The 25,096-nt window shown below is 54.2% G+C and overlaps 10 protein-coding genes across 10 annotated transcripts; 7 read left to right on the plus strand and 3 right to left on the minus strand.

The window, feature by feature from the left end:
- Positions 1-45: 45 nt before the first annotated feature.
- BDP55DRAFT_105768 (uncharacterized protein) lies at positions 46-1,478 on the plus strand. Its single transcript, XM_060565341.1, has 3 exons — positions 46-120; positions 193-877; positions 950-1,478. The coding sequence occupies exons 2-3, from the start codon at positions 459-461 to the stop codon at positions 1,254-1,256; spliced, it is 726 nt and encodes a 241-aa protein (XP_060430535.1). The 5' UTR covers positions 46-120; positions 193-458; the 3' UTR covers positions 1,257-1,478.
- Positions 1,479-2,015: 537 nt separating this feature from the next.
- BDP55DRAFT_608827 (OPT family small oligopeptide transporter) lies at positions 2,016-5,538 on the plus strand. The gene is made up of 4 exons (XM_060571150.1): positions 2,016-2,922; positions 2,994-3,933; positions 3,987-4,663; positions 4,727-5,538. The coding sequence occupies exons 1-4, from the start codon at positions 2,412-2,414 to the stop codon at positions 5,233-5,235; spliced, it is 2,637 nt and encodes an 878-aa protein (XP_060430536.1). The 5' UTR covers positions 2,016-2,411; the 3' UTR covers positions 5,236-5,538.
- Positions 5,539-5,729: 191 nt separating this feature from the next.
- Positions 5,730-6,970, minus strand: BDP55DRAFT_550749 (S-2-hydroxy-acid oxidase; the record flags this gene model as incomplete). Its single annotated transcript, XM_060569050.1, has 2 exons — positions 5,730-5,765; positions 5,831-6,970. The coding sequence occupies 2 exons, from the start codon at positions 6,968-6,970 to the stop codon at positions 5,730-5,732; spliced, it is 1,176 nt and encodes a 391-aa protein (XP_060430537.1).
- Positions 6,971-9,397: 2,427 nt separating this feature from the next.
- BDP55DRAFT_741811 (uncharacterized protein) lies at positions 9,398-10,835 on the minus strand (the record flags this gene model as incomplete). The annotated part of the gene is made up of 5 exons (XM_060580452.1): positions 10,401-10,835; positions 10,013-10,323; positions 9,844-9,954; positions 9,462-9,762; positions 9,398-9,405 (listed from the first exon to the last, which is right to left on the minus strand). The coding sequence occupies exons 1-5, from the start codon at positions 10,705-10,707 to the stop codon at positions 9,398-9,400; spliced, it is 1,038 nt and encodes a 345-aa protein (XP_060430538.1). The 5' UTR covers positions 10,708-10,835.
- Positions 10,836-11,323: 488 nt separating this feature from the next.
- BDP55DRAFT_550753 (alcohol dehydrogenase) lies at positions 11,324-12,509 on the plus strand (the record flags this gene model as incomplete). Its single annotated transcript, XM_060569051.1, has 3 exons — positions 11,324-11,547; positions 11,614-11,986; positions 12,069-12,509. 3 exons carry the CDS (start codon positions 11,324-11,326, stop codon positions 12,507-12,509), a joined length of 1,038 nt encoding a protein of 345 aa, XP_060430539.1.
- A 528-nt stretch (positions 12,510-13,037) lies between these two features.
- On the minus strand, positions 13,038-15,378 carry BDP55DRAFT_661412 (kynurenine 3-monooxygenase). Its single transcript, XM_060574725.1, has 4 exons — positions 15,003-15,378; positions 14,474-14,691; positions 13,988-14,404; positions 13,038-13,936 (listed from the first exon to the last, which is right to left on the minus strand). Exons 1-4 carry the CDS (start codon positions 15,112-15,114, stop codon positions 13,145-13,147), a joined length of 1,539 nt encoding a protein of 512 aa, XP_060430540.1. The 5' UTR covers positions 15,115-15,378; the 3' UTR covers positions 13,038-13,144.
- A 688-nt stretch (positions 15,379-16,066) lies between these two features.
- BDP55DRAFT_550725 (methionine aminopeptidase) lies at positions 16,067-17,500 on the plus strand (the record flags this gene model as incomplete). Its single annotated transcript, XM_060569047.1, has 4 exons — positions 16,067-16,207; positions 16,284-16,685; positions 16,769-17,315; positions 17,379-17,500. The coding sequence occupies 4 exons, from the start codon at positions 16,067-16,069 to the stop codon at positions 17,498-17,500; spliced, it is 1,212 nt and encodes a 403-aa protein (XP_060430541.1).
- A 1,801-nt stretch (positions 17,501-19,301) lies between these two features.
- Positions 19,302-20,055, plus strand: BDP55DRAFT_550711 (cornichon protein; the record flags this gene model as incomplete). The annotated part of the gene is made up of 4 exons (XM_060569045.1): positions 19,302-19,402; positions 19,621-19,776; positions 19,840-19,906; positions 19,963-20,055. 4 exons carry the CDS (start codon positions 19,302-19,304, stop codon positions 20,053-20,055), a joined length of 417 nt encoding a protein of 138 aa, XP_060430542.1.
- Positions 20,056-20,890: 835 nt separating this feature from the next.
- On the plus strand, positions 20,891-22,560 carry BDP55DRAFT_631171 (pre-mRNA-processing factor 17; the record flags this gene model as incomplete). The annotated part of the gene is made up of 2 exons (XM_060572252.1): positions 20,891-21,989; positions 22,064-22,560. 2 exons carry the CDS (start codon positions 20,891-20,893, stop codon positions 22,558-22,560), a joined length of 1,596 nt encoding a protein of 531 aa, XP_060430543.1.
- A 644-nt stretch (positions 22,561-23,204) lies between these two features.
- Positions 23,205-24,965, plus strand: BDP55DRAFT_661425 (uncharacterized protein). Its single transcript, XM_060574726.1, has one exon. It carries the CDS (start codon positions 23,568-23,570, stop codon positions 24,831-24,833), a length of 1,266 nt encoding a protein of 421 aa, XP_060430544.1. The 5' UTR covers positions 23,205-23,567; the 3' UTR covers positions 24,834-24,965.
- The last annotated feature ends 131 nt before the right edge of the window (positions 24,966-25,096 follow it).

Consider the following 25,096-nt stretch of genomic DNA (forward strand, 5'->3'; position numbering starts at 1 on the left):
ATGGGTTCTGGGACTTTTCAGCTTGGACTTTTCTTTGATCAAATCTTTCAGTTAACAAGCTCTCATACGAGTCCATAGGAGTCTTGGTCAGGAGTCAAACATCGGCTGAGCGAAGCAAAGGTAAGCCGTTCATTGCCTTTCCCGCAAACAGCACCACCCACCACGCACGGCTCACAATGTCGACCAACACAGAAAACCTCGATTCATGGCGCGTCCATGACGAGACATTTCACGAAATCATTGGTACGAGCCCATCGCTGGATCTAATACTGCAAATCGACTCGTACCCCTTCGCTCACGAAGCCGGCGTATTCATTCCATCAACCGGTGAACTATTCGTCACCAGCAATCAGTTCGCGGACAAAGATGGCTCTAAGAAGGTCCAGATTTCCAAAATAACATTACCCGTCTGTGGAAAGACTATCAAGCTTGAAGAGATCTCATGTGCAGAAATTGAGATGGGCAACGGCGGCGTCAACTACGGCGATGACATTCTCTTCTGTGCTCAAGGCTCAGTGACACAGCCTAGCGGTCTGTTTAAGATGTCAAGATCGCCACCGTATACGACTGAACCGGTCATCACTACCTTCCATTCTCGGCTCTTCAACTCCGTCAACGATGTTGTGATCAGCAAAGATGGAAGCATATGGTTCACTGATCCGCCTTACGGTCATGCGCAGGGTTACCGCCCTCCCGCGACCCTACCTAGCCAGGTCTATCGCTTTGATCCGGCGAGATCCTCGATCCGGGCCATGGCGGACGGGTTTGGCAGACCAAACGGGATTTGCTTCTCGCCTGACGAAACTACTGTCTATGTAACAGACACCGATCTTGTCCACGGCGATGGTTCAATAGACGGCAATCGCGCTTCCACCATGTAATTTTCTTAGGCCATACGCACACTGAAAACGTTTCCTGTCATAGGCGCGCGGACTAACGACAGTATCAGATATGCCTTTGACGTTGAACAACGCCACGGACAGCCCTTGTTGCTGAATCGAAGATTATTTGCATTCGCCGATGTCGGTATACCAGACGGCATCAAGTGCGATATGGATGGCAACGTCTACAGCGGATGCGGGGATGGCATTAACGTCTGGTCTGCAGGCGGTGTTCTACTTGGTCGTATCCTCGTCGACGGCGGTGCCGCCAACTTTTGCTTTGGGCGCGGGGGCGAGCTTTTCATACTCAACGAGCATCGTCTTTGGAGAGCACAGTTGAGCAAGTCGGTCAAGGGTGCGCTTCTGGGAATCTAGGATTTTTGATGGGTTGATGCTCTGGTGTAAGCTGCCATGGCTGCATCGCGGTCAGTCACCTGAAAATGGGAGCCGGATCGGGAACAACGTCTTGTGGCGTGCATCGTCGGAAGTCCGCCAGATGAGGATGGGTTGCATATAAGAACATCAACCTTGGACAAAGGCACCAATCAAATTCTACGAAGCAACAATAATTTTACCATTTGATGGCGGATTTGGAACTCACCGTGCGTGCGGCCTAAGTTGACGTGTGCTTTACTTATGGGATCTCATCAGGTGACATGTTAATGATGTGCTACCCCGGAAAGGCGAATTGAACCCCTCATGTGGCAGTCGAATTGCTAGTCGAACAACTATTGGCACAATTGACTTTGAATAATGCCAATCAGTGAGATGCATCAAGACTAGCCCATTCAAGATCGATATCTCTTCCTTTTCCGTCAGAATAGGAATTTGTACCTTTTATCAGGACGTAAAGATATCGGAACTTGTCCGCACGCTTTCGAATCTGACGTCTATTCTCAATCCCGCAACTATCCGCTGGTTCAACCCCTCTCTATCTATCTTGGCTCTCTTTTTATCGTCCGGCGTCGTATTCTACCGTGGCGAATGGCCAACTGCCGTTGGTTCAACACCGGTCGATAGCGCAAGGACAGGGGCGCTGATCCTCGCGAACGCATGCACCCCGCAGGCCACGTCTGGCAGGTCAGGTTATTTTGGGGGGAGCTCCGAGCCGGAAGAGCATGCGGGGGTGATACCGGATAAGTCGTGTATGGGACAATCGACCCCTTCTGTTAGACGGCGTGATAGCGCAACGTTGATCTGGGAGAATGCAACGTTGTTGGATGGACAATGCAGTGCAGCCCGGTTGGGATGAGGAGATAGGTGCGCGCCCTCGTTCCGTTTGGAGATGTGTTTCCCCCATGTTGGACGACCTATCTCGCCCGATAGCTGGGCCGAGACCCGACTCCCCCGCCTTCCGCACGCCACACAACTCTAAGTTGGACGACAATTGCAGAGGTATATAGCCTCGGTGACTTCCCCGGAGAGATCATCACGCATGATGGTATTACTTCACAAGCATCTCGTCAGTCTTTTGGCGAGTAAAGCTTTCAACGGACCCGGCAGTACACGGCGTCGATTCCACGGGTAACAATGTCCGGAAAGGTGGAGACAGTCGGAGAAGAGCCGACCCCGGCCCGGGAGGAGGATATCGAAAAGATCCCCGCACGGGTGGACAACCCGGAGCAAAAGATCTCGGATCAGATATCTCACGAGAAGCTCGAAGAGCTGGCACCCAATGGAGAAGGAGAGTACATCTTGGAAAAGATCAACGAGATGACGGAGGAAGATGCCCTCGAGATCATTGAAGAATCGGTCGAGTTCTTCAAGGATGACTGGAACTTTCCCTCCGATATGAGGGAGAGGATGAAGAAGCTGCTCGAAGGGCCAAAAAAGTACGGTGAAAACTATGACCGCGACTTGAGGATCGATGCCGTCATGATCCGCTTCTCCTCGCCCTACCCTGGAGTTCGCGCCGTGGCCGAGATTCTGGACGACCAGAGCGTGCCAATTGAGACGTTCCGCGCCTATTTCTTGGGTATAGGCTGGGCCATCATCGGAACCTTCATCTCGACGTTCTTCAACTCAAGGTTCCCCGCCATCAGTGAGTACCACGCCTAGTCAATCACCTCAAAACCTCTTCCTCGAAATTTTGCTGAAGCCGAGTTTGTGCAGGCTTAAGTGGTCAGGTCATCCAGATCCTGCTGTTCCCATGCGCCAAGGTCCTCGAGTTCGTTCTTCCCGACTGGGGCATCACCGTCCGCGGCACGCGGCACTCCCTGAACCCGGGACCTTGGAACTTCAAGGAGCAAATGTTTGCGACGATCACGTACAATATTGCCATCTACACTACCAACAGTTACGGCATGATCCTGGTGCAAAAGTCGCCAGTCTACTACGGTCTCGACTTCGTCAACTTTGGGTACCAGCTGATGCTCACTCTCTTCGTGCAACTCATGGGAATGGGTTTCGCCGGATACCTCCGACGGTTCAGCGTGTACCCCGTCAAGGCCCTTTGGCCGACGATTCTGCCGACCATCGCCATGAACAGAGCGCTCACCAGGCCGGAGCCTAGAGAGAACATCAACGGGTGGACAATCTCGCGATACAAATTCTTCTACGTCTGCACCATCTGCATGTTCGTCTACTATTGGTTCCCAGGCTACATCTTCACAGCTCTCGCGACGTTCAACTGGATGACCTGGATCTCCCCCGAGAACGTAACTCTAGCAATCATCACGGGATCCTCTCTTGGTCTTGGCTTGTTCAACCCCATCACCACCTTTGACTGGAACATTGCCACATCGTCGTACGCTGCTTTGGCTCAGCCGTTCTTTGCGACGTGTACAATGTACATCAGTGCCATTCTGGGCGGTGTCATCATCACTGGCATCTATTACACCAACATGTACAACACAGCGTATCTCCCGATCAACTCCTCGTCTGCGTTTGCCAACGACGGCACCCCGTACGTGGTGCAGAATGTAGTCTTCAATAACCAGCTCAACGAGACTGCGTATCAGGAATACTCTCCCCCCTTCTACTCGGCTGGCTATCTCCTCACAGTGGGAGCCAACTACTGCTTCTATCCGGTTTACTTCTTGTACATTATGGGGTTCGTATTGCGAAACACCCCACCCCATACCCAATGGCTAACACGAATCACAGAAACCAATGGAAGACAATCTCCCAAGCATACATCGACTTCTACAAAGGCCTCCGCCACGGAAAGGGCAACTACGAAGGCGCAATGGACATCCACAGCAGACTCCTCGCAAAGTACCCCGAGGTCCCAGACTGGTGGTTCCTCATCATCCTCGTCGCCGCCATCGTCGTCTCCGTCATCTTCCTCAACATCTACCCCCTCGGCACCCCCGTCTGGATCGTCTTCCTCATGATCGCAATCAACCTCGTCTTCGCCGTGCCCCTCTCCTTCCTCTCCGCCACGACGGGCACGAACCTCGGCCTCGGCGCCCTCATCCAGGTCATCACCGGCTACCTCCTCCCCGGCAACACCAACGCCTTCCTCTTCTCCCAGACGCTTGGGTCGTGGGCGCTTGCGGGCTACGGCGACAATTACGTCCAGGATCAGAAGATGGCGCACTATGCCAAGATTGCTCCCCGCGCCGTATTCCGAAGCCAGATTGGGACGATTATCATTACTTGCTTCGTGGCTGTGGCTACGCAGAATTTCATCTTGGAGAATGTCAAGGGGCTGTGTACCCCAACGCAGCCTAGCCGGTTCACTTGCGCCAACGATGGTGCTCCCCTTTACACGAACAGCTTGATGTGGGGTCTTCTTGGCTCGGAGCGCATGTTTGTGTCTTTCTATCCGATTCTGAAATGTGAGTCTCGAATCCGTTTAAGCGCAGTCGTAGTTTGGAGCGCATTTACTGATAGTTGGGCAGGGTGCTTCCTCTTTGGAACTGTCATCGCCATTGTCTTCCTGGTTGGCCAAGGCTACGGCCCAAAGTACCTCCCGGGAGTTCGAGAAAAGCTACGGCTGAAGCTGAGCCCAAAGACATTTGCTCGTCTGGACAAGACTCTCTTCCCCTTCGTGGCCTCTCTGCTATGGCTGAACCCGGTCCTTGTTATTCAGGGCATCCAGCATTGGGCACCGTCAAACCTGTCATACAAGACACCCGGATTCATCCTCGGATACATCTTCATGTACTGGCTTCCGAGGCATCGTCTGGCTTGGTGGGAAAAGTACAACTACGTCCTGTCAGCTGCCTTAACTGCCGGGGTCGCCGTTTCAGCGCTGGTTATGTTCTTCGCTGTTGGATACAATCCAATCTCCTTGAAATGGTGGGGTAATACGGTGAGTGGTGCAGGAGTTGATGGATCTCAGATCGGAATTCTCCCGATTCCTGAGAGAGGATACTTCGGGCCTGAGAAGGGTAGCTTTCCCACGTAGTGATGAAGTTCTTGGCATTGTATTAGTGCAGTCAAAGGTGCGAGAACGGACACTACCCCTCGCCTGGATGAAAGAGAAGGGGCCCGGGATAGCCGGACAGAAAGAGGTGGGGCCGAAGCCCGATGCGGGGCCGCCGTCACGGGGCTCAATGCAGTTCGGCCGCCAATGTTTGACATTGATGGCCCCCCCTGAGTCCTTGCATGGAATGAGCTAGACATTTTCTCAGAAATATCTTTCTCGTTTACACGATCCTTACTTGAGTGATAGTGGCGAGATCCAAGTTGACAAGACATAATTCTGACGCTTTTTATGCTAGTATGTAAATGTGTTTGATCAAGTATGGACATGAAAATTCGACCCTTGATACGAGTCTGAACGAAATATGTTTGATCCCAATCCGAGCGAGAACGCCTTTTCTATTCGCAGCAACGCTGCATGCAATCCACCCCCCGTTTCAACACCCCTGGCTTTGTGACATGCTCAACGCATAGTCTTTACTGCTTGTCGAAGAGGAAGACGTTCTGCTCCAGCTGGCGAAGGTTGAGCTGCAACTAGTTAGTTCTTTTCTTCTCGTTGTGGCATGAACTCGACTTACGAAGCTGGCGCTGATGTTGTGAACATCAGTAGCGCCCATCTGAGCTCCATCACGGACAATCTCAGTCTTCATGATGTTGATAGCCTTGGTGACACCCTCGAGACCGTAGCAGTTGGCGTACATGAAGGGACGTCCCATACCAACGGCCTTGACGCCAAGGGCAAGAAGCTTGAGCACGTCGTTACCGTAGCGAACACCGCTGTCGGCGATGACGTCGACCTTCTGGAAGACTTCGGGGGCGTTGCGGTAGATCTCGTAAGCGATCTCGAGGGGGCCGGGGGTGTGGTCGAGCTGGCGGCCGCCGTGGTTAGAGATGTAGATGGCCTTGGCGCCCTTCTCGATAGCGAGGAGAGCCTCCTCGGCGGTGGTGATACCCTTGAGGATAATGGGCAGGGAGGTCTGGTTCTTCATCTGGTCGTAGATGTCCCAGGTCAGAGCAGAGGAAACGGAGTTGGCGTTGGTGGTATCGTAGCGGGCAGCGCGGTGACGGACGGAGTCACCAGGGGCATCAATGGTCCAGACGATAGCCTTGGCGCCGGTACGTTCGGCACGGCGGATGTTCTCCCAGGTGACGGAGAGGTTGGCGTTGGTGTAGATCTGCTGGAAGATGACCTGGGGACCGTTGAGGGTACCGTTGCTCTTGCCGGTGGCGATCTCCTCGATGGACTTGGAGGCGTACATGGACGGGATGTACAGGATGTTCTCGTTACCGGCGGCGCGGACGAGGTTCAGCTCGGCGTCCGGGTCTCCGTAGACGGCGCGGGCGGCGGGCGCGATGAAGAGCGGGGCGCTGAAGTTGTAGCCGAGGATTGTGGTGGCCATGGTCTCGTTAAGCTTGGTGACGTCGCTCAGGTGCTTGGAGCGGAGCTGGACCTTTTGCCAGACGTCGAGGTTGTGGCGGTAGCTGTACTCGCCGGCGGTGCCGGTGCGGTAGAAGGAGTACTTTTGGTTGTCGAGGTGCTGGCGGGCGGCCCAGTCGAAGTCGGGGATGGCGCGGATGTCCTTGAGGAGGGGGAGGGAGCCCTTGGTGTAGTTCGTGCTGTCGAGGTAGGTCTCGAAGCCGGTGTCGACCTCGTTCATCCAGGGCTCGCCGGCCATGGCGACGGCCAGGAGCTGCGTTGCGACGAGGAAGGACTTCATCTTGTGCGTTATGCTTGTTAAGAACGTGGGAAAAGAACGAATGGATGGAAGTGAGTGACGATTCTTGCAAATCAGTGTAGAAATTCTCCTGAAGAAAGTACGGCGACCCCAAAGAACTTATATGTTGCCGTTCCGCTCAGTATCCGCCAACATACCCCCCTACCCCCCTATCACGATGATCTCCATCCTACTTACACCGCTGACCTTGTCGGGTCATTCTATTCCCGGCGGCCTCAGGGTTGTGCCGCATGGGCTCTAGAAACCAAACAGTACTGGTTCATCTCATGTCCTGAGAAAAACAAACATGTCGGGTCTTGACTCTTGATCCGAGTCAACTGCCAAGGTTTCCACTAGGGCCTCCCTTGCTGCACGAGTCGAGAGGAGACGAAGGAAGCCCGCCCACTGGTTGGACACGATCTAATCTAATCAATTCGACGGATCCCAACTGTCTGGATTCCTTGGCTGAGGCACCCCTTCTCCGTGGGGGGCCATCGTCAGTCATCCTGACTAATTGTGGACGTTCTGGGTCCCAAGGGCAACCGAGCCTCACGCGAAGGTCTCAACTTGCCTAAACTGGATGGTTTTGGCGATACTTTTGACCCTCTCATGGATATCCTATCCACCATCGTCGGATCACCGGCGCATCGGCCTCTAGTTTAAGAGGGTTACCTCCTAGAGACAGAATTCTCCGTGAGGCGGTCTGCTAATGACCATACCGTCTTGGAGACGTGAGAAGCACCGTGTTAAGGGAAGAGTCTATACCACAGGAAGCGAGAATTCCTCACTGATAACCAAAATTGCGCACGCCGAGACCTGTCAAAATACCTGCCCGAGAAAGCAGGTTGATCGTAGTCGGATCCGGTCCTCCGAAGTCTTGGCTCGGACCAAGACTCCATGTCCAGCGGGTATTCAGTATCGACGACATTGCTCGCTTGCATGCGCCTGTCGGTTGTGTTTCTTCTTTGGCACTGGCTTGCTTTATGCGCGGTTTCTGTCCCAATGTAACGGAAACTCCGCCATTGTGGATATCCTTTTGGGATGTTTTGGCGGACTTTTTGAGCAGAGTTTGGACGAACAGGAAAAACGAGAGACCCTGGTCTCAACTCTCAAGTCCCAAAGAGATGAAATTAGGTTCTCGGCTCTGGGAGAAGAAGTGGGCCGCTGTCGAAATAGAGTGAAGGATCTCTTGTCGATTCAGAGCTTGGCGCGGATGCAGATTACTTCCCTAGTGAAAATCCCTGAGTTGGCTGATGTGGGCTTAACGGTTTGAGTTATTATTCCCCAGGGGGTTAAACGGGTCTTTAGGAGAAAATCCGCCTTCGTCATTGGGGCTCCGGAGTCCACCAGCTTTGCGCGAACTTGCTCTTCCTAGTGATTTGTGGGCTCTCTAATGATTTCATAACCCAAGTTTGGAGTCTCGCGCGCGGCTGTCCTTTCCACGAAGTCACCAACCCCACCGGAGAAATCAAAGTTTTGGATGACGGGAACTGGTGTACGAATATTCGTACGTGCTGTGGCTGACGCTATTGCCAAGGGCCTAAAGCTTTGTTGGATAAGTAAGTAACCATTTCTCAACATCAGTATTAAACAATGTAACGGGGTGCCGAGAACTAGCAGTGTCGTTTTCGGCATCGAAGAATGTTCAAAGGGGCATCACAATCACCACAAGTAAGACAGCCAAGTCTCAAACGGAACGCTCACGGAAATACGTAGTAAGGTAGTTTCCAGTACGCACGCTGCGGCTTTACAACATTTTGAACGTCCTAAAGTCCCACGTGCTCAAGGCTCTAGCCATGGGTGTTGACTATGGACTTGGGGATCAATTAAGATGAGGCTTTCTTGATCTGAATGACACAGTTGCATTGAAACGGGTCTTGTACTGATTCCAATGAGCGCTCACCCGAGCCGACTCCCGACGCGACTCACGCGAGCGATGGAAGACCCCCCACGCCCAGATCGACCAAAATCCGTGCTCATCCTCGCAGCCATCTTCAAGGTCTTGTAGGGCTTGGCTATGTGACGTTTGGGGAAGGTCTGAGATCACAACTCATTTCTGACCCCTGGAGATGGCGAAAGCTTGGACACATCTTGGGCAGCACAAGAGCTCGGAAAGGAAGCTGAGTGCGGATGATTGCTTTGCCCTGCTATCGAACGCCTTGAGCCGCAATCATGTGAAAAGCACGTTATTCAGGGTCAGTGACGCAATATTGAACCCGGCCTTTGTGGTTGCATTCAAGCAAGGGGTACTTCGAAGTTCTTAAAGGTCACAAAACAAGAGGTCACAAGGCTCAATTAAGACTCAATGCGAGGATATTGGTTGATTGAAGCTCACAATACGTTCTATTCTTGATTGCTGAATTGCTATTCTAACACGATGTGTGATGAGTAACTTACTTTTACTTCGACATCATGACCATTCATCGTCATTTAGCAGACTGGAATCATCGTCAGCGAACAGTTCCAGCACACAACACACAAGGTCTTGACTTACTTCCAATAACACCGTTCACGGGGATATCAATCGACGTCGTATAACTCGCCGCATCGCTCAAAAGGTACACATACGCGCCACCGAGCTCCTGGACCTCTGCCAAGCGGGGCATGCCGCCGTAATACTTGAGCTGCTGCTCCCAGTCCGGCTGCTGCGGCACCCAGTAGGTCATGGCCGTGTTGACGAGGCCGGGCGAGACGCTGTTGACGCGGATGCCATACTTTGCCCACTCCATGGCGAGCGTGTGCGCCATGTTGCGGACGCCGGCTTTGGATGCGCCGTATGGTGCCGAAGGGACGCGCTGCGCGTAGGTTAGTATGTGCTCGTTCCATCGTATTCAGGCTGGATAGATCCTATCTCGGCATCAACAGATACGACGTACCTTGTTGGGACGGTAAGAGGCCATGGAAGCCGTGAATACCACTGAACCCTTGATGTTCAACTTGATGAAAGCTCTCGCCGCCGCTCTGGCAGTGTAAAAGGCACCAAATAACTGACAACAATGAGTTAGCAACCAACCACCTCCTCCCGAAAACATGTCATAAACATACGTTGACACCAAACAGCGACTCAATCTCCTCCTTTGTGAAATCAAGCGCAGCCTTGTGGTTCGTCCGGCCAGCGTTACAGACGACGCCGTGGATCGCGCCCGCCTCCTCGACAATCTTGTCAATGGCGGCCGTGATGCTCGCCTCGTCGGTGACGTTTGCCGAGATGGAGAAGAGGCGGCCGGGAAACTGCTTGGACGCCGCGGCGAACTCGTCGCCGGGCTCCGCGAGGTCGATGGAGTAGACCTTTGCTGCGTTGTTGAGGAGGCAGCATTCTGCGACGCCGAGGCCGATGCCGCGGTTTGCGCCGGTTACTAGCGAGAAGATTTGTGAGTAAAGGGAGAAGTATACGTGTGATGTTTGCAATGAAGGCGCTATGAGGATGGCTTACCTGCAATGATCTTTCCGGATAGTGTCAGGATGGGCTGGACGGTGACGGCCTTGGGGTCAACGGCTGCTGCCCCTGTCTCAACTGCTGAAGGTGCCATGGCGAATGCTTGGAAGGTATCTGATATGACTTGAACTTCTGGAATAACACAATAAGGAGGCACGGATTGACTTCTGTTGGTATCTGTCTCGGTCGAAGCTACACGCAATTTCAACAGTGACATGCCAAACCCCCCCAGGGGTTCATCTGCTTTAAAAGCTAAAGCTACATGGTTTCCTGGATCTCCGAACACGCTCTGCTGGTTCCACATCCCCCCAATTCCCCATGCAGGTGTGTATCATGGCATCCTTCACATTGCAGCAAAGTTTGAGGTTTCCGTTTAGCTACCCTTCGTCATTGTCGTCCCTCGAGACGACTTCATCGTCTCATCCTGGCCTGGTTCGTAGAGTTTGTGTTCTCCACAATCGCGGGGAAATCTGGAGCTATTGCCCTCGAGACGAGCAGGTCGGAGTGCGGGATGCGGGGGAATCTCCACCATCAACACCCCCCAGTCGCGATGGACATCCCTCCGGCTGTTCGAGAGGGCTTTCTTTTTCTAGTCTCGGGCAGCGAGTCGCGCATACAACAACCTAATTGTGCTAGTTTCTCGGTACGCTTCCGTGTCAGAAGGGACCCTCGAGTCGGCCGGATGCCAAGTCGCGGCACACGAATCAATGCTTGAACTGGTGTAAGAGTGCCAGCTCGACTTTCGGATCCCTGAGCTAAAAAGCTACCCCTGCTTGCCATATGCGGTCAGGGTACTCTGAGCATGTAATAAGAAGTCGACGCAAAGATTGGACTGGTTTCTTTTTGTCAGCTAGACTCGCCACTCTCTTATCGTTTTAACTCCTGGATACCCAAAAGACAAAGAGATCACGATTCATAACATGAACGCCAACTTGATCAGATCTCGCCTGTTGCCGGCGGTACAGGCTGCGCTGCCCAAGCAACAACTTAGGAACGTCTCAACTCGCTCGGTGCAATGGGAGCTCAACACTGGCGCAAAGATCCCCGCCATTGGATTCGGAACGTTCCAAGACGCCGATGCCCAGGAGGAGGCCGTGAAGGCGGCGCTGAAAGTCGGATTCCGCCACATTGATACTGCGAGAGTGTAAGTGCCTCCCTCCCACTCTGACCTCATCACCCAACATCAGACAACCTAATGTCTGTATGTTAGCTACGACACTGAGATCCAAGTCGGCAAGGGCATCAAAGCCAGCGGCGTCCCGCGCGAGGACATCTTCCTCGGCACCAAGCTCTGGTGCAACTCGCACCACCCAGACGACGTCGAGGCCGCCCTCGATGCCTCCCTCAAGGACCTCGACACCCCTTACGTGGACCTGTTCCTGATGCACTACCCTTGCACGTTCCAGCGGGGCGAGGACCGATTCCCCAAGGGAAAGGATGGCAAGATGATTATGGGCAAGACGACGTTTGTCGATACCTGGAAGGCGATGGAGGCGCTGCTCAAGACGGGCAAGGCGAAGGCCATTGGCGTTAGCAACTTTAGCAAGGATGAGGTGCAGACGCTCATCGACAAGGGATCAGTGGTAAGTCTTACTCAATCTCAAGAGAATAGGAAAGAATGGAAAAGTGGCGTGAGAGCGTGCGGCTAACTACGACGAAAAATAGGTTCCTGCCGTCCATCAGATGGAACTACACCCCTACCTCCAACAACAATCTTTCGTCGACTGGCAGCGCGCAAACGGCATCCACATGACGCACTTCTCCCCCCTAGGCAACCAGAACTCCTTCTACCGCGAAGTCTCGTGGTCCAAGGAAGCCTCGCACATGGCCCGCGTTATCGACCACCCGACGCTCGCCGAGATCGCGAAGAAGCACGGCAAGACGCCCGTGCAGGTCGCCCTCGCGTGGGGCGTCAACAGCGGCCGGTCCGTGATCCCCAAGAGCGTCATCGAGTGGCAGATCAAGGAGAACCTCGAGTCGGATTTCCTGCTGGACGGGGAGGATATGGAGAAGATTGCAAAGATGGACCTGAAGGCGAGGTTTAACGTGCCGTCTGAGGAGTATAGATGGCAGTTGTACAAGGGGCTTGATGGAGTTCAGTATTGAGTGGTGTTTCTTTGGCAATTGGGATCAGGGATGTGAATAGTCTTTAGCAAATAGATAGATACTGGACCCAGGAAGAGGGTCAGTGTTGTAAGTTCAAAAATAGTAAGGATCTTTAGATACTACCGATGAAGTCACTGGGTTTGAGTGTTGGCACCAAGTACGGACTGAATTCGTCGCAAGCTGTAGGCTTATGTTCGTCGAAAATTTGGCAGCGCGCGGGATGATGTCCCCTTAGTGCTTACCAGACCAAGGACCAGTGATTCTGAATGATGATCTGTAGTGTATCCGACTGCCCAAGCTCAAAGCGCTTCGATGCTCGGAAAGGAGGAGTCCTGGAGAACGGTCAAAGATTGCAGTCTTGATAGTGAGGGTTGTATATCGATGAGCGCACTAGCTTTTAACTACTCACAATATGGCAAATCAGGAGGCCAGAGCTCAGATTTGTGTTGTTTGGCCTGGCGAGAGAACCACAGGATTAGATTCACCGTCAGGATTCACCAAAAAACGAGCTGTAATCTGTCTGGTTTCGCTACTCAAAGCAGTTCAGCCATACGGCGGGTATATTGTATTTAGAGTCTTCACGTTGGTAGTACAGAAATCTAAGCAGATATCTTCACATCACATCACATCAAACCTCATGCCTCCGTAGCCCGAAGCAGATATCGCAAAATCCCCTGCACAGCACTAACAACAACCCTCGGCCTCTTCCACCACAAGAACACGGCTCCCACAAGCAGCGGACTGCATGCCAGCGCCTCAAACGTCTTCATCAGCACCTGGCCCTGGTGATCGCTCTTGGCCACTACCTCAGAGTACCGCTCGTTCCCGAAGCTGACGCGCGAGTACTTTGTCTGCCACCCCAAGCCAGGCGCATACACCGACATCTTCTCCTCGAGCCACTTGCGCAGGCGATACCGCGGCGACAGCACCGACGCGCGCATCTCGACGTAGTTCTGCAGCGCCAGGTCGTTGATGGAGTGCGCGTCCGGGACACGGTTCGCCGTGTACTCGGCCAGCGCCGCGCCGCGGTGGTAGGCGACGGCCGTGTAGGTGTCTGCGTCTGCTTGGTCCCCTGTCGGGTCGTTGGCCTCGGCTTCCGCCAGCCGGCGGTGCTTGTCGAGGATGGAGAAGAGGATGCGAACGTCTTCTAGGCCTGCGTTCATGCCTTGGCCGTAGAAAGGGACCATGGCGTGGGCGGCGTCGCCGACGAGGACGGCGGAGGCGTCGTAGTGGTGGGGGCTGCACTTGATGCTGATCAGGGGTAGGTGGGGATTCTGCTTGAAGGATTCGATGAGGTCTACGGATGGGATCAGGTCTGTTACTCCCGGGAAGTGCTTGTCGAAGAAGGCTGGTAGACTTGACGGGTCTTGTTCAAGAGCCTCTGTTTGATTGTTGGGGAGGAATAGTGTGCAGGTAAAGGAGCCGTCCTGATGTGTTGTTAGCTGATTTCGCTGAAAACAAGGTCTTGAGGCACTTACGTCGCTGGGTATGGCGATGAACATGAACTCCTTGCCGGGCCAGATATGCAGGTGATTCGGTGAGATTCTGAATTGCGGCTTGCTGTCCGGCGAGGAAGCTTTGGCAGGCTTAATCTGGAACTCGCACCAGAGGGTGTCGATGTACTCTTGCTGGTAGTTCATCTGAGCAAACTTCATCAAGTGAAATCTGACGGCGGAGTGCGCGCCATCGGCGCCAATCATGAAATCAAAGTCAATCTCAATCTCTTTGGCGCGGCCGGTAGCTGAGCCGGACGTCATGTCCTCGAACCACGCCTTGCACTTCTTGAAGTCTGCGCCAGTGAGCTTGTGGCTGAAGAAGAACTTGACATTCGGCATCTCTTCGAGGATGTCGAGCATGCGCTTATTCAAGCCAGCGCGGTCCACGGCGTAAATGGCCTTGTACAACGATTAGCATGACGTTGAAATGGCTGGCATCAGGGGCGAGGCTATGCTCAGTTGACTCACTCTGCCGTGGACATCGTAGTCCTGCGAGGCCTCGTACAGATCACCTTTCGGGGTCCTGCCGTGGATCATGCGTCCCCGCATGGGAATGGTGGCGCCAAAGACATGTTCCAGTAACTTTGGTTGGCCAGCATTGCGCATGGCGTTGATGCCGCGCTCGGAAAGCGCCAGGTTGATTGACCGGGTGAAGTTTAAGAGCGTTGTTGTGGGGTCTCTGAGGTCTACATGTTTGCTACTGTTAGTCCATGTTCAGACTCGTATTAACTAGTGGTAGGTCGTTGTTGCTGACGATTGATAACGGCTTCAATCCACAGAGTTGCCGAGATCAGGCTCCTCAGATAAGGCAGAGCAGCAAACAAACACTATCTGCATCGCATCCACCAACGGGACATGATGGCAAACAAGACTATTGAATGCGGCAATTGGTGGGGCAGGATGAGGGGGAGGATCCATGATCTTCAACGGCGCGCTGAGCCGGGCGGGAACAAGAGACTTTGCCAAACAAAAAAAGAAAAGCGACAAGCAAACTTACCGGCTCTCAACTCGTAGATCTCAACCTCGTACCCGCGCTGGGCTGCGTAGAGCGCAGCCAACGAGCCGACGGGGCCGGCGCCGACCACAACGACCTTTTGGTTCTTGGCCATGTTTGCTCGGATGAGAGGTTTACTGGTTTACTGGTGTCTTCTCTCTCTCTCTCTCTCTCCAGTTTGAAGAATTGGGAGAGGAAACTTGAAGAAACGTTCACATGTAATAGTGGCGTGAGAGGGAACTAAGAGAACTCAGACAGCTCGCATGATGATTCGACCCTCTGGCGGGTCAAGCCGGCCGGATGAGAGGATTGAAGGGGGAACAGGCGTCAACGACTTTTTTTCTTTACTAAAGGTTCTTCTTTCTGTTTCCAACCCCCGATGCCTTGCGCATAGAGCGCAGAGCGGCGCAAGTCGGATTCGGTCGCTGCTCGGTGGTCTTCGGCTCGCGGGTATTCCCCGGAAGCTCCGACAAGGGAAGCTCCGATCAGAGACTTTTTCTTTATTTCAGGTTTCTTGCAATTCGGTTGTTCTTTGGACCCTTGCCGTGGCGCATTTGAGAGGAAGTGGCTGACAAACTCAATTATTTGAACGCTGTCTTATCGTTATCGATAGATACGTTGAGTCTGTTATCGATAAGGTAGTGTCGTTGCCATCAGTTCCCGAGATTGAACCGGCCACCAAGAAAAAAACAAGTGCCACCAAGCACTTACAGCTGCCCTGTGCAGATTGGATTGCAGCGCAGCGTGGTGGCTGTTGGCTGCGGGGAGCAGCCGCGCCCAGGCGCCTATCACACGGCGTGGGACATGGAAATATTTCTTTCGTCAGGTCACTTTTTTGTTTGTTCGTAGCCGAATCGTCAAATTTAGGGCGTGTGTTTGAGAAACTGCGCCGCCGCCTCGTCTGCCCGAACCCTGCTCCAATTCCAGGGTCCTCATTCTTTCACTCCTCCACTCGTCGATCATCGTCGAGAAATCTTTAGCTTCTTTTTTTTCCGAGTTACCAGGGAATATTTTCTGTACTCGATCCTATCTAATCGCATACTTGTACCCCTCCACGACCGCCCACTATGACTGAGCCTCCCGCGAAGAAGATGTGCCTCGGCGTCGACTGCCCCAACGAGGCCGGCACCCTCCAGTGCCCGACCTGCCTGAAGCTCGGAATCAAGGGAAGCTTCTTCTGCTCGCAAGACTGCTTCAAGAAGAACTGGGTATGTCGCTCTAAATCAGCTGCCATTGCCCATGGCTACATGTTGAGACACCGTCCCCGCTGACTTCCAATCGCAGGGAAACCACAAGTCCATGCACAAGTCTGAACAGAGTATACTTCACCATGTCCTCCCGCCAAAGGTCGTCTCTAAACCAGATCCAGAGACAGGTGTATTCAACCCGTTCCCGACGTATCCCTTCACCGGACCTCTCCGACCCGTCTACCCTCTGTCCGAACGCCGTACCGTCCCCAAGCACATCCCCCACCCCGACTGGTGGAAGGATGGTATCCCCAAGTACCCGAGAAGCATCCTCAACAGGAACAAGGTCGACATCCTGGATGCCAAGGGAATCGCCGGCATGCGCAAGGTCTGCCGTCTAGCGCGTGAGGTTCTAGACATTGCCGCCGCCGCCGTCAAGCCCGGTATCACGACGGACTACATTGACGAGATTGTCCACAACGCCTGCATAGAGCGCAACGTAGGTTCCGCTTTACCTCTGGGCGCATATGGTGCGCGCTGGACAGGAGGAGAAGAAAAAGTGCTGACCAGATTCAACCACAGGCCTACCCGTCGCCCCTGAACTACAACCACTTCCCCAAGTCCGTATGCACATCGCTCAACGAGGTCATCTGCCACGGCATCCCCGATCAGCGCGTGCTCCTCGACGGCGACATCCTCAACATCGACGTCACCCTCTTCTTCGAGGGCTACCACGGCGACCTCAACGAGACGTACTACGTCGGCGACCGCGCCAAGGCCGACCCCGATGCGGTCCGCGTCGTCGAAGCCTCCCGCGACTGCCTCGACGCCGCCATCGCCGCCGTCAAGCCCGGCACGCTGATCCGCGAGTTTGGCAATATTATCGAAAAGATTGCAAAGGAGAGGAACTGCAGTGTCATCCGCACGTACTGCGGCCACGGCATCAACTCGCTGTTCCACTGCCCGCCCAACGTTCCTCATTACGCCAAGAACAAGACGGTGGGCGAGTGCAAGCCCGGCATGACTTTTACTATTGAGCCAATGATTGCGCTGGGCAAGTACCGCGACGTCACCTGGCCGGACAACTGGACGAGCACGACGATTGACGGCAAGAAGACTGCGCAGTTTGGTGAGTGATGTTTTGCACGCGATTCTCGATTCTATGGAAAAGGAAGCTAACGCAAATGGACAGAGCACACTCTTCTGGTGACTGAGGACGGAGTAGAGGTTCTCACAGCTAGAACGGCCACCTCGCCCGGTGGGAAGATACCGATGCCTGGAACGAACGGCGAAGAGAAGGAGACCACCGCATAATTGACATCATTAGCATGACGAGCATAAGCGAGTACAGTGTAGAGTACGAGAGGCGTTGAGGGAGAACTGATGAAGGTGTACCACGTGGCGAGCGGACGCCGGGATGGTAGCATGAAATGTGAGCAGGTATTGCTCTGGCATAGAGAGTGTTTGTGGGGATGATGCCATAAAAACAAAAGCAATCGGCGCGCGACGGGGTCAATTGGCGTCGAATATCAAAAACGATTGAAAGTTGACCACGCTGAGAGAATGCCACACGAGTGTGCCACAACCGTCTGCCACAACCGTCTGCCACAACAGAAGCGCATGGTCGGTCCGAGAGTACCCTGTCCCATGTGACTGGAGACGACAGCTGTCAAGGGCAGAGGGATGTGCCGGGGACATCCTGCATCGCCGTCATGTTGACGAGAGTTCGTTTTGTCAACCCCGCGATCATCAAGGGCCCGGCATCGGTTCTGCTCAAGCCAGCAAGCACGGAAAGCCCGCATTGTTTCTTGCAGAAGCAGACTTTCACGTGATACATATGCTTGGATTATGGCACTGCTCAATTTGCCCTTGACCTAGACAGGCGCAGATGGAGGGGAGTTGGAAGTTGAACCTGGACCTTCCCAGCCACCCGGTGGAGATAGTGCGATGGCTTTCCACCCCGCCGCCGCTGTCGCACTTCACCCGCCGGGCAAGCCTCACCGAGCGAGGGGTTGCTTGAGCGGTAACTGACGGTGGATAAGATAGGAGGACGGGATCTGGGATTTCATCATAGCTCTCCGTAGTATGGAGGGATGGGAGTCGCCGGTCGGAGCGCGATAAAAAATCCTTGCTGCCCTCCTTCACAAGAGAAGTTGATCTTGCCATCCTGGGCCTGTGAGATGTCAATGTCAATCGGTACGTACCCTTGCTGACGCAACTGGCACCTGTGAAGTGCACCTCAGTTGGGTGGGAAGTGGAGTGGCGCTAAGCCCTTCAGGGTTTTCCCGGGGGGGCTATCTGAGCCCTCAGCACTGAACAGCAGCACTGACTGTGGTGAAAGCAGTGAGGTGGACTGGGCTTTGGCTGGGCTGGCGGGGAGGGAGGGGAGGAGAGCCCTGGAGGGTCTGGTCCCTGTGGCCCACGGCGCTGTGGGAGACCTGAACTAGCAGTGGACAGTGCCCGCAGGTGAAAGAATCACACAGCAAGGCATGGAGCGGCGACTGGCGAGCCTCTTTCATCATCAGACGGGCCCTGGAAGAAGAGGTTTCCCAAGCCCCGTAACCCACCCTCCCGATTTTCCACGACCCGACTAGTGGCTCCCCCGTCCCTCGCTACGCAACGCTACCCCGACGGGCAAACCAAAGAACCATCGACCAACGGAACTCTCTTCACCACTTCACCTCGCTCTCCCAACTCTGTCTCTCTCAACCAGGTGTTGTACTTCCTCCACCTCTTTCAACCACACAACTCCCACAGCTGCCTGACCAACGGACAGACAGACATACAGAACACGTCTGCTTGTCACCTAGACGCAGTCAAACCCTGTCATCCATCTACCTACACATTATCCGTCGCCGCATACGCAGACACAGAGACAGAGCTCCATCTGCATCCGTCCCTCCTCCTACATCACCCCAGTGACGTCGAAGCATTCCACCTGCCCGCACGCATACAAGCTCCAAGCAGCCTCGCGAGCCAAATCAAGGTCCAACGCCGGCCAAAAACCACGAGCCGCAACTGCACTCGAACTGCTGCCGTTGTCGCAACTCTATCCTCCCTTCCATCCAACCTATAAATTTCAAACTCGCGCAGCTCGCTGCCAACCTCCGTCAAGATGTCCGGCGAAGCGTGGTTATACCTCTTCGCGGTGCTGATAAATGCCGTCAACCTGTTCCTCCAAGTCTTCTTCACCATCATGTACAGCGATCTGGAATGGTACGTTGCCCCTCGTCTTATCCTTCCACCTCCTGTTGGACCACTCTGTCTCTATACTGCTGCTGCTCTGGCTGCATACTGCATGGCGCACGCCAGCTTCTTTCTGTGCTCGGACGAGCTCGAGGCTAGGCCGTGCTACATGCTGCGGAGCGGGCAGACGCGATAAACTGTCGTCCCATAGTCTCTACAATTGGATGCTAACATGACAATCCCTACAGCGACTACATCAACCCCATTGACCTCTGCAACCGCCTCAACACCTACATCATCCCCGAAGCTGCCGTCCATGGATTCCTGACCTTTATGTTCCTGATCAACGGATACTGGGTACCTTTGATCCTGAACCTGCCGCTCGTGGCCTACAATGTCAAGAAGTGCGTTCCCCTCAGAGACTCGCCTAGTGGTGGCAGAACTCAAGAAAGCTGACTTGGCCCTAGGATTGTCGACAACACCCACTTGTTGGATGCTACCGAGATCTTCCGCAAGCTGAATGTTCATAAGAAGGTAACAACCAGAATCCACTTCAACGCTAGCTAGCCGCGTCTGACAACCTTGTGCAGGAATCATTTGTGAAGCTCGGCTTCCACCTGATCATGTTCTTCTTCTACCTCTACAGCATGATTGTCGCCCTCATCCGCGATGAGTCCTCCTAAGCGGTGGAATTCAACCCTGCGCACAACACACAGGACGGATACCAGTATATAGATACCATGCCACGTGGACAAGAACGGACCAAAAGTACACGCTGATGCGCTGCCATCCTCTAGACGATGCACCACACGGAGCTACTATCCAAGGGGGAGAGGGAGAGGCATCGGGCGGGCAACCGCTAGACATGGAGGGGCAGTCATGATACCAGCAATGCGAGGTGTCAAAAGGAGAAATGACAACTGAGAGATATGGTGTCCCGGAGTTACGGGCAGAGATTGGTGTCTCTGTTTGGATTCTGATGATGATGAATGGGAAAGAGAAAACGGACTATCACACACACAAATATGGTGGAAGGGGGAACGAAGGAACGAACTGGGCGGGAAGACGGGTTACGATGCGAAAGACCAAATACCTAGCTGTTTACTTTATGTTGCTGCCAGGCCGGCCGGTCCTGGGAGCGGCGGGTTGCGATAATTGAGTAATGACAGATCTTCTGAGTGTCTACTCGACTATTTCTTTGCACCTTTTTGACTTGCTGCCCGGAACTAGACTTTTCCAACACGACTGTTACTTCCAGATATCCCTGAGTGTGAGAGTGCTGTGTGGTGCCAAAGCTACCCAAGCTTTCCGTGCGCTTGTTTGCGCCTTGAACCCGAGCTTCGAGGTTGGAAACCGCAGATCCCAAGGGTAGCTCCCCAATCCTGACATCAGATCACGTGACAACAACTTTTTGCTGCCGCGACCAGCAAACCAGCAACATTTACGACCAAACATTGCGACTCGGTGACACAGCAACCTCCACTGCCAATTTCCTACGACAAGACGACAGCACTCACGATGTCGGGCTTCGGAGACTACCCGCCAAACATGGCGCCCCAGGACGCGCTCATCGTGCGACAAGAAGCCGAGCCCGATCACGCAGTCGTCCCCTACACTGGCGAAGACCTCGCCCGACCGCGCGTCGGCCCCGCGAACCCCTTTAAAGACGAATCGGCCCTGACGCTGAAGCGCAAGAACGTTCTCACGGGTAGAGCGGAGGAGACATACATTTCAGAACACACATTCCGCAGCAAACACCGCGCTGTCGAGCGAAAAGGCGGGCCGGAGAGAGAGTACCAAACAGGTGCGGCCGTCAAGGAAGAGAACGCGCGGATACGGTCCGGTCGCGAGGGTAAAGGCGATGCGACTATCGTGGAGGGTGATGGAGCATACTTGGGCCCCTGGGCACGGTACCGCCGCGAGGAGTACGAGGTCGTCGGCGAGGGCGAGGCGCTGGCCAGCGATGAGGAGTACGAGGAGGTGACGGACGAGGACGACGATGTGGTGGAAAGCGGAACAGTGCTGCGCGCGCCCGAAGCGGCGCTGGCGCGGAGGAAGGAGGTCGAGGCCATGGGCGAGGAGACGACTAAATTCCACGGCGCCGAGGAGACGGATTACCAAGGCCGGACGTACATGCACGTCCCGCAGGACCTCGACGTCGACCTGCGCAAGGAGCCGGGCAGCGTGACGAACTACATCCCCAAGAAGCAGATCCACGCCTGGAAAGACCACTCCAAGGCCGTCACGGCGCTGCGCTTCCTCCCTGGGTCCGGGCACTTGTTGCTCTCTGCGTCGGCGGACAGTACGGTCAAGATTTGGGATGTCTATCACGAGCGGGCGCTGCTGCGGACGTTTTCCGGGCATGCCAAGGCGGTGTCGGACGCGACGTTCAATAATGACGGTACGCGGTTCTTGTCGGCGAGTTTCGATCGGCAGATTAAGCTGTGGGATACGGAGACGGGCACGTGTCTGAGCCGGTTCTCGACGGGCAAGACGCCGCATGTGGTGCGGTTCAACCCGTCAGCGGAGCACGCTCACGAGTTTGTGGCGGGTATGTCGGATAAGAAGATTGTGCAGTGGGATACGCGCGCCGGCAACGAGATTGTGCAAGAATATGGTATGTTGCCCACTTTCTGTTTTCCTCTTGTCCGAGCCTTGAAGAGTAGGATGAGTATACTAACACTGCACAAGACCACCATCTCGCCGCCATCAACACAATCACATTCGTCGACGAAGGCCGCCGCTTTATGACGACCTCGGACGACAAATCCCTCCGCGCCTGGGACTACAACATCCCCGTGCCCATCAAGTACATCGCCGAGCCCTACATGTACCCCATGACGCGCGCGGCGCCGCACCCGAGCGGGAAATACGTCGCCTTCCAGTCGTCGGACAACCAGATTGTCGTCTACGGCGCCAACGACAAGTTCCGGCAGAACCGCAAGAAGTCGTACCGTGGGCACAATAACGCCGGCACGGCGATTGATGTGAGCGTGAGTCCTGACGGGCAGTTTTTGGCGAGTGGTGATACGCAGGGTTTTGTGTGCTTCTGGGACTGGAAGACGTGTAAGATGTATCACAAGTTGAAGGCGGGTGATCAGGCTGTTACGTGTGTTGCGTGGCATCCGCAGGAGACGAGTAAGTTTGTCTCGGCGGGGGCGGAGGGGGATATTCGGTATTGGGATTAGGGCTCTTCTTCTTCTGCTTCTGGAGATGAAGATGCTGCCCGTGTTTTTTTTTATTGTATGGTAGGCATTGCTCGGCGTTGGGAAGGGGATCAAAATGATATCGCCCGTCAGTTGTCTCTTCAGAACAGCCATCTTGGTGACTTGGATCTAACCCGTATGGTCTTGGGTCAAATACCATTTACATTCAGGGAAATCTTGCTTGGCATGACTGGTAGAGCACTCGCTCCTTCAATAATCTACCCTCCCCAGGCACCCAATGGTATATCGGGGAGTACCTTTCCCCCCCCTTGTTGTCTTTGAGATAGACTTGAGTGTGTCAGATGTAGTTGAGATGATGAAGCTGAACATCTGTTGTCTTGGTGAAGGGTGGGCGGTCCTTCTAGGCTGACCATCGATATCTTGGCCATCTCAGCTCGCGGAAACCTGTGATAAATATACTTCAATTACTAGCCGCGGATCTACGTTACCTTAAAAGACATATGTCACCAATAACGCACAGGAAGGGGCCTTCCAAGCTCCAACTCCAAATTTACCTTAGTACGCGCAATTCGGACGGCTAAGCCTCTACTTCCTAAATTAGTAGGCTGCTCTGCACGCGCGACGCACGCTTTTACCAAGTTTTCCCCGCTAATTCAGGGGAGAGAGAGAGGGAGAGGTACGGGAGTCTTTTTGGGGGGGATGTACCGGAGTCGGACTACGTTTAATGTGTGTCAGACGCAGCCGGCCGCGTTCCGATGCGGCCTTGTTACCCCAACGTTATGTACCTGTATGCGTGTCTCACTGCTTTGGGAGGGGGGCGTGATCTCGCAACATCATATGGTGACCGAGGGGGAGGGAATTTCAGACATCACATGGTCCTTTTCTTCAACTTCCATGATGGGATGATGTTGACTACCGACCACTTCAATTCAATCTTTTCCGAATCTTGGCTTGTGGGTTGACACGGTCACTCACTTCTGGAGATCATTCCATCACGATTTCGGGGAAAGTGAAAAGGTATAAAGAAGATGGATTCAGTCTACTGGGATATCTTCCCCGACACAGAAGACGCGGAAGACGCGCAGAGCGAAGAGGAAACCAACGACAACGCCTGTTCGCCAGACATCAAGGTGCCCTGCGACAGATGCAGACGCAAGAGACGCCCATCATGTAAACGCTGCAGGGACCGCCAGCGCCAGCTTCACCTTCAACGCCAGTCAAATCCACACTCTCATCCTCGGAGGACGCGGAAATCGTCTCTCGAAATCGCATGTTTTCCAGATCGGTCCTCGTCTTCGGACTCATCCTCTTCTTCTTCAAATTCGTCACATCACGCTCATCCCTCACCACCAAACTTCTCTACCTCTACCACGGCGCAGGACGTAATCCCAGAAGTCGCCCTTCAACAACCAGACGACGCCCCAGATACAACAGCGCAGAAAAGCACGCTCACCGTCCCTGGCGGACCGACTTTCGCAGCAGTATACACCAACTCCCCATCCTGGATGTCGACGTATACCTCGTCAACCTGCGCAACGACGTACACCACCACGCACGAACGCTCTCGCAGAGACGGCTTCGGCAGCGGGGAGAGGGGTGCCGGCGACGGGACGAGAGACGGGTGGCTGGATGTCCGGAGGCGGAGGAGGCCGCCTTATCCTAGACGTCCGAGGACTGTCAGGCGATGGGGTGACGGGTCAATGACGGCGGGTGTGGGAGTGTCCTCGAGGACGATGTCTGGATGGGGCGAGGAGACGGTTGAGGGGTGGGATGAGGGGGAGATGGAGAGCGGGAGTTATTGTGTTGTTGAGGGGGCACGGTGGGAGGAGCAGAGGTTTATTACGTCTAGGAGGGCGGCTCAGGGGATGGGAATGGCAAAGAGTGGTGCGCGGAAGGGGAGGAGGGAGGCGTGGAGGGGTGTTGTTGGGTATAGTTCTAAGAGGAGGACGAGGGTAGTTCCGTTGGCTGAGCCGCCCAAGCCGAGCATTCTGGTCGATTTACTTGCGATGAGAATGGGGATGTTGACGACGAGATTGGTGGAGGGAGGGGGGAGGGGTTTGTGGGGTTTGCCGTATGTGGAAGGGAGAGGGCATTCCCGGGTCGTGTTTGCAATGGCGTATGTGAGGGGGACGGCGCATGTAAAGGGCCTCTGGGGATTGTTGGGTGATAGATGTGAAGACGGTAAGGGCTTCTTAGGATCTGGTGGTGAAGGAGGGGTTTGGAGCATCATGTTGAGATATCTTGGGGGAATTCTTGGCTTCCCTAGGCGTGAAGGACAAGATGAGGTGGATTAGCATGATCCATTTGAAAGCGACTGGCCTGGCATCGTCGATACCTTCATCACAAGATTGCTAACTATCATCATTTGAGACCTCGTGTATTCTTCTATCGAAAATCTGAAAGGCACTATGCCGTCTTCCCATCCTTGGTCTGAAATATCCTCAAGACCTGTGCCCTCAATGATAGGCTTCCTCATGCTTGGTCCATCTGCTTCCCAAGACCATTGTCCTCAATAACCGAGGAGGACTATGCAGGTATTATAACAAAAGTAGCGCAG

The sequence above is a fragment of the Colletotrichum godetiae genome, assembly GCF_030913485.1.
Source record: "Colletotrichum godetiae strain CBS 193.32 chromosome Unknown BDP55scaffold_17, whole genome shotgun sequence".
NCBI lineage: Eukaryota > Fungi > Ascomycota > Sordariomycetes > Glomerellales > Glomerellaceae > Colletotrichum > Colletotrichum godetiae.